General features: G+C 54.4%; 1 protein-coding gene across 1 annotated transcript in view; it reads left to right on the top strand.

The window, feature by feature from the left end:
* PPP6R2 (protein phosphatase 6, regulatory subunit 2) overlaps positions 1-11,866 on the top strand; it is a gene marked incomplete at its 3' end in the record, with an annotated part of 19,047 nt that overhangs the window by 1,326 nt on the left and 5,855 nt on the right. Inside the window, exons 2-11 of the mRNA XM_009077217.1 lie at positions 1,211-1,456; positions 2,119-2,305; positions 3,062-3,199; positions 5,911-5,976; positions 7,210-7,322; positions 8,578-8,691; positions 9,391-9,517; positions 9,831-9,983; positions 10,811-11,011; positions 11,561-11,625. Of these exons, the coding sequence (XP_009075465.1) occupies positions 1,230-1,456; positions 2,119-2,305; positions 3,062-3,199; positions 5,911-5,976; positions 7,210-7,322; positions 8,578-8,691; positions 9,391-9,517; positions 9,831-9,983; positions 10,811-11,011; positions 11,561-11,625 (1,391 nt within the window). The remainder of the gene's footprint in view (positions 1-1,210; positions 1,457-2,118; positions 2,306-3,061; positions 3,200-5,910; positions 5,977-7,209; positions 7,323-8,577; positions 8,692-9,390; positions 9,518-9,830; positions 9,984-10,810; positions 11,012-11,560; positions 11,626-11,866) is intronic.

Here is an 11,866-nt window from a genome sequence, read left to right as displayed (position 1 = left end):
AGCTCCCTCAGCCTCTCCTGCTGCTCCAGCCCCTTCCCAGCTCCATGCCCTACCCTGCACACCTCCAGCCCCTCCATGTCTCTGCTGTCCTGAGGGCCCAGAGCTGCCCCAGGCCTGGAGGTTCCAAAGGAACTCCAGGACTCTTTCCATGTGGTCATGACTGGGAGCACTTCAGTTGAGGTTCTCTGTGAAAGCTGCACTGGAGGGACACAAATATTTGAAATCTAATGAAAAAATTGGGATCTTGACGCTTTTCCATGTCCCTGCTGTGGTGCCTGCAGCAGAGCCCTCCCAGGAAACACTCCCAGAGGGTTTTCCCAAAGCTAATGTCGGAGTGGTGTTGGAGCTGAGGTTGTGTGGAACTGGTGAAGGTCAGGGACATTTGTGGATGCTGGAAAATGCCAAGCAATGGTTGGAGATGGTTCCTGCTGCTGAGGAAATGGTGATGTGAGTTAGGTTATAAAAAGCTTTGTGGTCCTGTGTATGGAATCACATGCTCCCAGGCAGATAATCTGGGAATGTGGCACAGGGCAGGGACATCCTCATCCCAGAGGCTTCATCCTACGGAGTGAGTGTCTGTGTAAGCTGTGCTTGGCACCTCCGTCCTGGGGAATGGCAGGTGCTCCTGGTGTTAATGGTTGGAGAGGGACTTGGGACAAGGCCTGGAGGGACAGGACCCAGGGAATGGCTTCCCACTGCCAGAGGGCAGGGACAGGTGGGATATTGGGAAGGGATTCCTGGCTGGGAGGTGCTGAGGCACTGGCACTTTCCCTGGAAAGGATGTGACCTACACTGTGTCCAACTCTGGGCACCAACACAGGAGGATGTGGAGAGAGTCCAGAGAGGCCACGGAGATACTCCAAGGGCTAGCTAAGTTAAATATTCCCATAGTCACTGGTTCTAACAGGAAATAAACACAACAGCTCCGGCAAACTGCTGGATCAGCTCCAGAGGAGACAATCAGAGGGACTGGGCACCTCTGCCCTGGAGGCAGGCTGGGAGAGCTGGGGGTGCTCACCTGGAGGAGAGAAGCTCCAGGGAGACCTCAGAGCCCCTTCCAGTGCCTTAGAGGGCTCCAGGAGGACACTGGTTAGGGGTGAACGTGGTTAACATTGGGCTTGATGGTCCTGGAGGTCTTTTCCAGCCTTAGCAATTGCATGATAAGAGGTAACGAAGAAGGAGGATTAACTCCTCCCTTTTTGCCTTGCAGCTAGTTGTGTCCCATCACCATGTTCTGGAAGTTTGATTTGAACACAACATCACACGTGGACAAGCTGCTGGACAAGGAGGATGTGACACTTCACGAGCTGATGGACGAAGATGACATCCTCCAGGAGTGCAAGGCGCAGAACAGGAAGCTGCTGGACTTCCTGTGCCAGCAGCGCTGCATGGAGGAACTGGTCACCCTCATCACCCATGAGCCCCCCGTGGACATGGATGAGAAGGTTCGCTTCAAGTAGGTATTGGCATCTGCCCTGGGGCACAGCAGCACCTGGGGAGGTCTTGGTTGTGGCAGCCAGCAAGGCTTCCACCTTGGTTGCTCCTCTGGTGGGAGGTGGATGTGACCTCTTTGGTGGCTTTGAGCACTGGGAATGTTTTGCAGCGTTTGAGGGTTTGCAGGGAGTTGTTAGAGGTTTGTTGGTTTGGTTTTAAAGGTTCATTGAGTTTGTGTTAAAAAAGCAGCATCTCCTGGTGTTGACTCCAAATCAGCATCTTGGGAGGGCCCTGAGGAGGGTTCTGTCGGAATAGCAAGCAGGAAAGGTGGAAATCTCTGGACTCGATGTGTTTTCAAACCCAGAAAAGGGAGTGAGCTGGAAAACGAATGAAATATGTAATATTTTATGGAATCATGGAATGGTTTGGGCGGGAAAAGCCTTAAACCTCATCCCAGCCCCCCCCTGTCCAGGCAGGGACACCTCCCACCAGCCCAGGCTGCTCCAACCCCATCCCGACTGGCCTGGAACACTTCCAGGGCTGGAGCAGCTACACTGCTCTGGGCAGCCTGTGCCAGTGCCTCAGCACCTCCCAGGGAACCTTCCTTCCATGAGAGCTTTGCTGAGGGCAGATGTCCCGGAGAGTTCTCCCCCCAGGTCTGTTACTGTGCCCCTGTCCCTGAAGGTACCCCAACACGGCCTGTGAGCTGCTCACCTCGGACGTGCCCCAGATCAACGACAAGCTTGGGGGGGATGAGACTCTGCTCAACATCCTCTATGACTTCCTGGATCATGAGCCTCCCCTGAACCCTCTGCTTGCCAGTTTCTTCAGCAAGACCATAGGCAACCTCATTGCACGGAAAACAGAACAGGTAGTGATGGGATTTGGCACAGGTGATTCCCTGCTGTGCTCTCTGTGCTGTGGTGGTTGGGTTGTTGTGCCCTCAGGAGCTCAGGTTTTTCCTAGAGCTGAGTTTAGGGCTGGAGTTGAAACGTGGCCTCCAAAAGGTTCCTGGGATCCCTCAGTGGAGAGAGCTGCTGGCTTAGACCTTCCCATGGTGTTGGGTTTGGATCTGCCCTACCTGGGACATTCCCAGGCCACATCTAAAGCTTTATCTTCCATCCTGAGCCATCTTGAGGCATCCTGTGATCCTCAGTCATCCCATTCCGTAAGCAATGCCTCAGGCCCATCCCTGCAAAGGGGTGCTGGAAGCATGGGCTGGACAGGGATTTAGGAATACACATCCCACTTAAATCGGGTTTTCAAACAAAGGCTGTCGGGGAGCTGGGAGGAAGGGACAGTCATGGAATCAGCAGGGTTGGAGGAGACCTGTAAGATCATCAAGTGCAGCCATTGACCTGTCACTGCTGCAACCCCTGAACCCTAAACCAGGTCCTCCAGCAGCTCCTCTACCTTCACTTGAGGCTCTTACTCCTTGGGTTTCCTTGGGGCACTGAGGAGAGAAAAAATGGCTTAAAAGATCCCGTTCAATCTTGCCTTGGAGTAAGACCATTGTTCCTTGTTCTCTGGAGCATTTCCCATCCCAGCTTGGCATCCAGATGGGCTGGCAGAGGGAAGGTGGTGAAGCCTGGGGAGCTGTGTGACTGACAGTGCCTTTTCCCTGCAGGTGATCACATTTCTAAGGAAAAAGGAGAAATTCATCAGCCTGGTGCTAAAGCACATAGACACCTCTGCCATGATGGACCTGCTGCTGCGCCTCATCAGCTGCGTGGAGCCGGCGGCGCTGCGGCACGACGTGCTCAACGTGAGCAGGCTGGGCCTGGGCTGTGCTCCACTGCTCTGGGAGCTGCTCTCCGTGGGGCTGGAGCTGGGTGTGCGGTGTCCTTCAGCGTGGCCCAGTCCCGCGGCAAAGGGTTCTCAGCTCCTTTTTCCATGGAGCAACCAGCCCTTGCTCCAGCTGTTCCTACTGGAGAGTTGGACAAAGGGAATTGGTGTTGCTTCTGAGTTTTAGACTCAGCTGGGACAGGAATTTGGTTGATTTCTCACTGTGTATGTGATTATGGAATCAGGGAATGCTTTGGGTTGGGAGGACCTTAAAGCCTATCTCATCCCACCCCCTGCCATGGGCAGGGACACCTTCCACTAGCCCAGGTTGCTCCAAGCCCCATCCAGCCTGGCCTGGAACTGAGTAGTGTTTTCCCTGGACAACTGACTGCCTTCCAAGAAGTTCCCAAACATCCAGCGTCCCATGGGGTTGGTGTGACTCAAGGGCAGGACCAGCACTTGGCCTCGGTGACGCTCACACTGTGGAGCACCCAGGAGCAGGGCATGAGCTGGAGCAGGAGCAGGGCTGGAGCCGGAGCAGCAGGATGGTGTTGGGAAAGCTGGAGCTCAGCCAGTCAGACCTGGCAAGGATGTGAGAGGCAGCTCAGGGCCTGATCCAGGGCTTCATCCTGGCAGGGTCTGTCTCCCCTCGTGACACACCTGAGGTACCCCTTGGCAGTGGCCTCAGCGCCCACGTGGCCTCAGGAGCAAGGAGTGGCCAGCCAAGGTCATCCAAGGTCCTCCAGCCTTGGCAGCTGCTCCAGGGGAGGCTGAGCTGTGCCCAGCAGCAGTTGTGGCTGGCACTAGGCTCCTCATTCCTGGAGTGTCCTACCTCCCTCCCTGTACCGTCCATGTGCTCAGGTGGCTCCATGACTTCCTGGAGGGAACTGTTTCTCCTCACCTGTGACTCCCAAGCCATTGTGCACACCTGGAAGTGAAACAGCTTTTCCCATGTGCCCAGCTTCCAGTTGCTCCCACTCCATCCCCTAATTCTTGGGTGTTCTCTGCCTGTTCCTTCTTCCATGTGAAATCAGCGTCCAGGAAGTCCTGGACATAGTGTCTGCAGGAAAACCCTTTTGGAATTCATCCAGAAGATAGTGTTACATTTTCTCTTCTCCCCTATCATTCCCATCCCCTGGAAGCACAGTGCCTGCTAGGAATGCACCTGCTGTGGGTGAGGAACATCATCTCCACAATGTGCTCCTTGGGAGCTGCTTGTCCATGTCCTCCCTCAGGAGCTTCATGTGGGATGAGGCATCCTGTGCCCTCCTGCATGTCACTGCTGTGGGTTAGGAACATCATCTCCACATGGAGCAGCACCATGTGCTCCCTGGGGCTCGGTTGTGCATGTTCTCCCTCATGAGCTCCCTTTTGTGATGAGGCATTCCATGCCCTCCTGCACATCACTGTGTGGTGGTGGCACAGCACGTGGGTTCTGCGGTGCCTCCACGGCTCCTCCCAGCCCACAGCTTCCTCAGCTCCAAGCTCAAACTCCCAGTTTGCTTGGACCAGTTTGCCACATCCCACTTGCTCTGTGGGGCCTGGGCACACCTGATCCAGGTGTTCCCAGCAGTGGTTGGGAGCAGGAGCAGCACACAGGAGCCTTGTTGGTTTGAAGACAAATCAACCACCTCCTGCTCGCTGCCCCCACAGCCTCCCTGGGAATGATTCCTGGGCAAGTCTCCTGTCCGGGATCTCATGGAATCCCAGGAGGGTTTGGGTGGGAGGGACCTTAAAGCCTACCCAGTGCCACCCCCAGCCATGGGCAGCGACAGCTCCTACCTGCCCCGGTCACTCCAAGGGCCTGGAAGTACAGGACACAAGGAATGGCTTCCCACTGCCAGAGGGCGGGGACAGGTGGAAGATAGGGAAGGGATTCCTGGCTGGGAGGTGCTGAGGCACTGGCACAGGGTGCCCAGAGCAGCTGTGGCTGCTCCATCCCTGGGAGCGTTCCAGGCCAGGTTGCATGGGGCTGGGAGCAGCCTGGGCTGGGGGAGGTGTCTCTGCCTGGGGCAGAGGTGGTACTGGATGGAGTTTGATGTCCTGTCCCACTCAAATCCATGATTACATGCTCCTGTCCTTGCAGAACCCTCCAAAGTCCCTTTCCTTTCCACCCCATGGGCTGAGCTGTCAGGAGCAGCTGAGGATGTGTTAGATTGGTTCTGTGGCTGATGTCAGACATCAGCGCTTGGCCTGGGACAGGGTGTGGAAATGTGAGTGAGGAGAGTTGGGAGGAGATGAGGATGTGTTGGGGCTGGGCAGGTGAAGGTGGAAGGGATCCTTTGGGGGACATTCCTGGTTTGCATGGGCTGGTGTGCACCAGGAGGAGGAAGCTGTTGAGGTTGGTGTGGAGCAAGCAGGGCTGTGGAGGTACAGTCACAGCCACCCTCAGCAGCTGGAAGGGGCTGGGATCACTGTGCACGCAGCAGGAAGAGCAGGAACGGGTGGGAGAAGGGCATGGTGCTGAGAGTGTTTGTTACTGCTTTGCCACTGCTCCGTTCCATGTTTTCCAGAGCTATTTAGGATTTCAGTTCCATGGCTGATGCAAACCAGGATCCATCCTTCTCCATGCCTCTGGGTCCTGCCTGTGGCTGGGATTAGGAGGGAGAAGGAGAGCCTCTCAAAGCTCCTTTTGTTCTGAGTTCTGGGCTGTCCAACAAGGTTTTTCTTTCCCTCTTCCTTCCCCTGCAGTGGCTTAATGAAGCAAAGATCATCCAGAGGCTGGTGGAGCTGATCCATTCGAGCCAGGATGAGGATGTGAGTATGAGCAGCTTTGGCTCTGGGGTGGGGAGTCCTGCAGGATCCTGTGGACTCCCTTGTGCCTCTGGTGGTCCCGGGTGATGTCCAGAGGAGCTGCTGAGGGCCGTGTGGATGCACCTCCTGTCCTCCCTCTGCACCAGCTCCTTCTGGTGTGGTTCTCATCTGCTTTTGACTTGTTTTGCTGCTTCATTCTGCTGCTGCTTCAGCTCATCCCAAATCCACAGACATGGAAACTTCCCTTGGGTTTAGGAGGAACTTGTGATATCCTGAGTATTTATTACCCAGTTTAGGTAATTTTCAGATCTTTTTATCCTAAGTAAGAATTGAAGGGTAAAACCTCCAAGGTGGAATTGTCTGAGCCCAGAAAAACGCTGAGCCTGCAATTCCTTGAGCTAATCCCAGCCCGAGTCAGTCCTGGGAGGTGAACTGGGAGGTGCCACTGTGTTGTGTGCTGGTGGAGCTGGCCGAGGCTGGCACTGTCACCACGCGCCCAAGAGGCTCCGGCCAGGGCCAGAGGATTAGGTCCTCACAGCATCACGTTGAAGCCTTTTAATCCTTAGTAATTGAGTTGTAAAGGGTTTATCAAGCCATTTCTTTCCTTCCTTGCGGGAAACCTGAGCTGGGAGCAGGAGGGATGAAGTATTTGGGTTGGGAATGTGCAAGTTGACAGGAGTGAGGAGGAAGATTAAGCAGAATCTTCCTCTCTGAACTCCTTAACTGCAGCTGAACTCAGGCAGATCTCTCTGATTTTGCAGTCTGGTAAAGCAAAGAATCCAGGCTGTGTCTAACCCATGAATCACCTCCGGTGTGGCAGCCAAAACTGGGATCTTACGGAAAGTTAAGGGGTTGGGATGGACCTTAGAGATCACGCAGTGCCACCCCCTGCCCTGGGCAGGGACACCTCCCACCAGAGCAGGTTGCTCAAGGCTTGATCCAACCTGGAGTGAAACACTGCCAGGGTTGGGGCATCTACTGCCTCCCTAAGGCACCCACAAGCTCCCTGGGGCATCCACAGCCTCCCTGGGCAACCTGTGCCAGTGCCTCACCACCCTCACAGGGAAAACTTCCTAACATCTAACCTGAATTTCCCTCTTCCATTTTCTCCCCTTCCATGGTTTTACATCCCCATCCATGGCTTTGCATTCCCAGCTGTGTGACATTCCCCACGAGGGCCAGAGGGAGCTGAGCAGAGGCCTAAGCACTGACTGTGCTCTGTGTCCTTATTCCCAGAGGCAGTCCAACGCTTCCCAGACCTTGTGTGACATCATCAGGCTGAGCAGAGACCAGAGTACTCAGCTGCAGGACATGCCAGAGCCAGACCCACTTCTCACAGCACTGGAATCGTAAGTACCTCCACGGAGCCCCAGGCTGCTGGGGCTGGCTCCCACTGGTGTACAGTGTGTGTGTCTCAGGCCTGGGCTCAACCCCTGGGCCACCACTGGGGTCACTTTCAAGGTGTCATGTTGCTGAATGGTCTTGTTTGGGGGTTGTGGCTCCATCTGAGCTGAGAGAGTTGGGGCTGTTCAGCCTGGAGAGAAGGTTGTGTGGAGACCTCAGAGCACCTGCAGGAGCTGAAGGGGCTCCTGGAGAGGGACTTGGTTAGGAGCTGCAGGGACAGGACAAGGAGCAATGGGGAGTAACGGAAAGGGGAAAGTTAGATTAGATCTTAGGCAGAAATTGATTCTTGTGAGGGTGGTGAGACACTGGCACAGATTGCCCAGGGAGGCTGTGGATGCCCCAAGGAATAAGTTTTATCATCTCTGTGTCACAGATTAGTGCTGAGCTGGTGCAGCATGAAGGAGCTGGGATGGGGCAGGATCAGGGTTAGGGATAAACATCTATCCCACATTACTCACTGCCTGCAATAAAAGGGAATGGCTTAATTGCAGTGAATTTACCCCTTTTTCCTGCCTCTTCCCCGTCTCGCTGTGCTGACAGTGTATTTGGATGCTCCTTACTAAAATCATTCCCTCTCCTGCATTATTCATGGCATTCTAGATCTTTAGCTCATGTTTTATTGATATTGATGGAAATGAGATTTCAGAAGGTTAGGAAGTAGTACAAACTCAGCTGTGAATTGGAGGAACTGGTGAGAGTTGCACACGTGAGTGGGGAAGGCAGGAGAGGCACTGCTGAGTGCTGGGTTTGGAGAGCTGTCCAGGACATCCGCAGGGAAGGAGCTGGAATGCTGCTGTGGGCAGGAACTGGAGCAGTTCTGGCCTCAGCCTCCTGCTCCTCCCATCCATTATTCATCTCACATGGCAAAGAGCAGGAGAAAAGTGGGATCTCACCTAATTATCCTGCAATTTGAAGGCTTTTTCAGGCTGATTTCAGGGCTGGAAAGGCCCCAGGAAGGTCCAGCCCTTCCTGGGTCATCCTCTCCTGTCCCAGATCTCTTAGGGCTTGGGAGGTGTTTGATCTCGGGTCAAGGCTCAGAGAGGTGGGAATTGATTGACATGGCTAGATGTGTCCCAAAGTTCCGTAGTGAGAGCTGCAGCCGTTTTGTCCAGAGAGCCCAAAAGTGGAGATTCTGTGATGGAATCTTCTGCCAGATCATCATTGTTGTGATCTTTACCCTGTGTGTGTGTGTCCCACCAGGCAGGAATGTGTGGAGCAGCTCCTGAAGAACATGTTTGATGGTGAACAGACAGAGAATTGCATCGTGAACGGCACACAAGTTCTCCTGACCCTGCTGGAGACGCGGCGCTCCGGGTGAGTCAGGGCTGCCATCCCCACGGGGCTGCTGGGCACCCAGGCCAGGTCTGGGGGCGAGAGGACTTCTCTTGGCCTGCTGGGAAGTGTCTTCAGATGGCAGCAAGGACAAGCAGTGATAGGCAAGGGGGAATGGCTTCCCACTGCCAGAGGGATATTGGGAAGGAATTCCTGGCTGGGAGGTGCTGCAGCATTGGCACAGGGTGCCCAGAGCAGCTGTGGCTGCTCCAGCCCTCAGTCCATGTGGGATGGGGTTGGATCAGCCTTGGCTGGTGGGAGGTGTCCCTGCCCAGGACAGGGGTGGGATTTAAGGTCGCTCCCACCCAAACCATTCCATGATTCCGTGAATCTCTCTATGGCTACGTAGTTTTAATTTTGTTTTTTAAAGTTATATCCCCTTTGATTTCTTTTTCTGGAGACAGAGGAGAGAGAAGGCAAGGAGAGTTCTGGGGTGGAAGGTGTCCAGCAGAGTGGCATGTCCAGCCCTGGCCCAGGGCTGGAGTCACATCCCTGAAGGGATGTAATGGCCATGTGGGTATGGCACGTGGGGACATGGTCAGTGGTGCCTGGGGGAACAGTTGGACTCGGTGCCTCAGAACCTTTTCCAGCCTCAGTGGTCCCATGGTTCTGTGACACTCCCAGCTGTTTTCCAGGAGAGCACATGTAGTCCAACCTTCCCTGCTGTACTTTCCCTGGCAGGGTGGAAGGGCTGATGGACTCGTACACTCAGGGATTCGAAAGGTCTTATACTGTCAACAGCAGCATCTTACACGGCATCGAACCGCGGCTCAAGGACTTCCACCAGCTGCTGCTCTGCCCCCCCAAGGTAGGACACCTCCTCCTCATCATCCTTGGGGCTTCGCTTTCCCCGCAGTCCTGGGAATCCCTGGTCTCTCCAAAGGCTCCTGATGCTCGGTCAGACGTGGCCAGCTGAGGTTGGGATGTCTCCAGAGAGGAGACTCCGGGCCCTCCCCGGGCTGCTGTTCCTCTGCTCTGCCACCTCCATGGAGACGAGTTCCTCCTCGTGTGGAGGTGGAACTTGTCGTGGCTTTACAGCCATTGGTGCTGTCCCTGGGCACAGCAGACCCTGCCTGTGGCCTGGAGGCACGTTGGTGCTGACCCTGCTACTGTCCCTGCAGAAATCAGCAATCCTGACCACGATTGGGGTGCTGGAGGAGCCGCTGGGCAACGCGCGGCTCCATGGCTCCCGGCTCATCGCTGCTCTGCTCCACACCAACACTCCCAGCATCAACCAGGAACTATGCAGGCTCAGCACCATGGACTTGTTACTTGTGAGCACCCTGGGCAGTGGGGAGGGACTTCCAGCTGGGACCTCCTCCGGGCACGCTGGTTTGTTCCATGTGGGCCAGAGCCTGATTGTGTTTCTGATCTGCTGCACATTGGAGCATCTGTGCTTGGAGCAGCTTTGGGGATCCACATGGAATTGTTTGCGAGTTTGAACTGAAGCTCATGCTGCACATTCCTTGTTAGTGCAGTGGAGGGTGGAAACAGCCTGGTGGGATGTGTGTGTGGGCTCCTGAGAGCTCCATTGCTCCTCACACTCCCAGGGTCATTAAGGTTGGAAAAGACCTCCAAGGTCATCAAGTCCACCCTGTGCCCCATCCCCACTTGCCAGCTAGCCCAGAACACTGAGAGCCATGTCCAGTCCTCCAGTCCTTCCTTGGACACCTCCAGGGGTGGTGACTCCACCACCTCCCTGGGCAGCACATTCCAGGGCCTGACAGCCCTTTCCATGAGGAAATTCCTCCTCATGTCCAACCTGAGCCTCCCCTGGCACAGCCTGAGGTGTTTCCCTTGTGCTGTCCCTGTTCCCTGGGAGCAGAGCCTGACCCCACCTGGCTGCACCTCCTGGCAGGAGTTGGGGAGAGCAGAAGGTTCCCCTGAGCCTGATGGAGCACAGCCAGGGGTGGGGACTGAGGTGAAGGAAAAGTGTGTTAGGGAATTGCTGATGAAACAGCAAGATTTAATATCCTACAGTCACTGGATCCCAGGGCGAGTTGGAAAGGGGTTGGAGAGAGGTCCTTAAAGGTACTTAACAGCCTGAAAAATGGGATCATTTATCCACACTAAATTCTTCTGTCTCTCTCTTTTCTTCCAGGACTTATTTTTTAAATACACATGGAATAACTTTTTGCATTTTCAAGTGGAACTGTCCATAGCAGCTATTCTGTCCCACTCTGTGCACGAGGGAAAGGCTCCCACGGCCGAGCCTGAGAGCAAGGAGGAGGTGCTGAATGGGAACGCGGCCCCGGAGAGCTTGGAGCCAGCACAGCCCCCCGAGAACCTCATGGTCACACATGTGAGTGCTGCTGCCACCACACCTGGCTCAGGGGGCTGCTCTGCATGGGCACCACCCAGCACATGGTGGGATGAGCTATTCCAAGTGTGGAGTTTATTTGTTACGGATTTATGATGATCCATTGGTGGGTTTTGAGGTCCTTCAGGTGCTTTGTACATTGATTTTTAGCATCTCATCCCTAAGTAACCACAAAAACACATCTTGTTTACTGATCTTGGGATTCCACTACTGTTTAGTTCTGGTTCCATAGGAAAAATGCCTCAAAATATTGGATAAAAACATGAAGATTTCAGCTCTTCTTTGGGGCCCTAATGGTGAAACTTCCTGCCTGCAGGAAGCCCAGGAGCAGCCTAGGGGGTTAGAGCTGCTGCTGTTCCCCCTGGATCCTCTGAGAAAATGCCTGGGAAAGAAGGAATTTGGGCTCTTGGGCAAGGGAAGGGCTGGAACTGGAGCTGTTGAAGGAAGGGGCAGAAGGAGCCAGAGCTCTGACTCCTGCTCTGAGTATCCCTGTGGAATATCCTGAGTGTTCTCCCTGGTTTTCCCTTCCAGCTGTTCCAGAAGTGCTGCCTGGTGCAGAGGATATTGGATGCCTGGGAAGCCAATGACAAAATCCAGTAAGCATTTGGACATTGAAACATTCCCTGGAATATTATCCAAAAATTCAGTATTATTCACTATCCAAGAGAATTGAAATACCCAGCTGTTCTTGGATAATCCACATTTTCATGGTGTTTCAACCAGTTGGGATTGGGATTGGGGTTGGGATGGGGATGATTGGCATATTAAAGAGCCAAATTCACACACTGGAGGTGGAATTTGAAGACATAGTTGGTTTGGGGAAGTTTCTCTGGTGAC

Source organism: Acanthisitta chloris, unplaced genomic scaffold, assembly GCF_000695815.1.
Source record: "Acanthisitta chloris isolate BGI_N310 unplaced genomic scaffold, ASM69581v1 scaffold30166, whole genome shotgun sequence".
Classification (NCBI taxonomy): Eukaryota; Metazoa; Chordata; class Aves; order Passeriformes; family Acanthisittidae; genus Acanthisitta; species Acanthisitta chloris.
The sequence above is the reverse complement of the archived record's forward strand: the minus strand, read 5'-3'. Positions and strand labels throughout refer to the sequence as shown.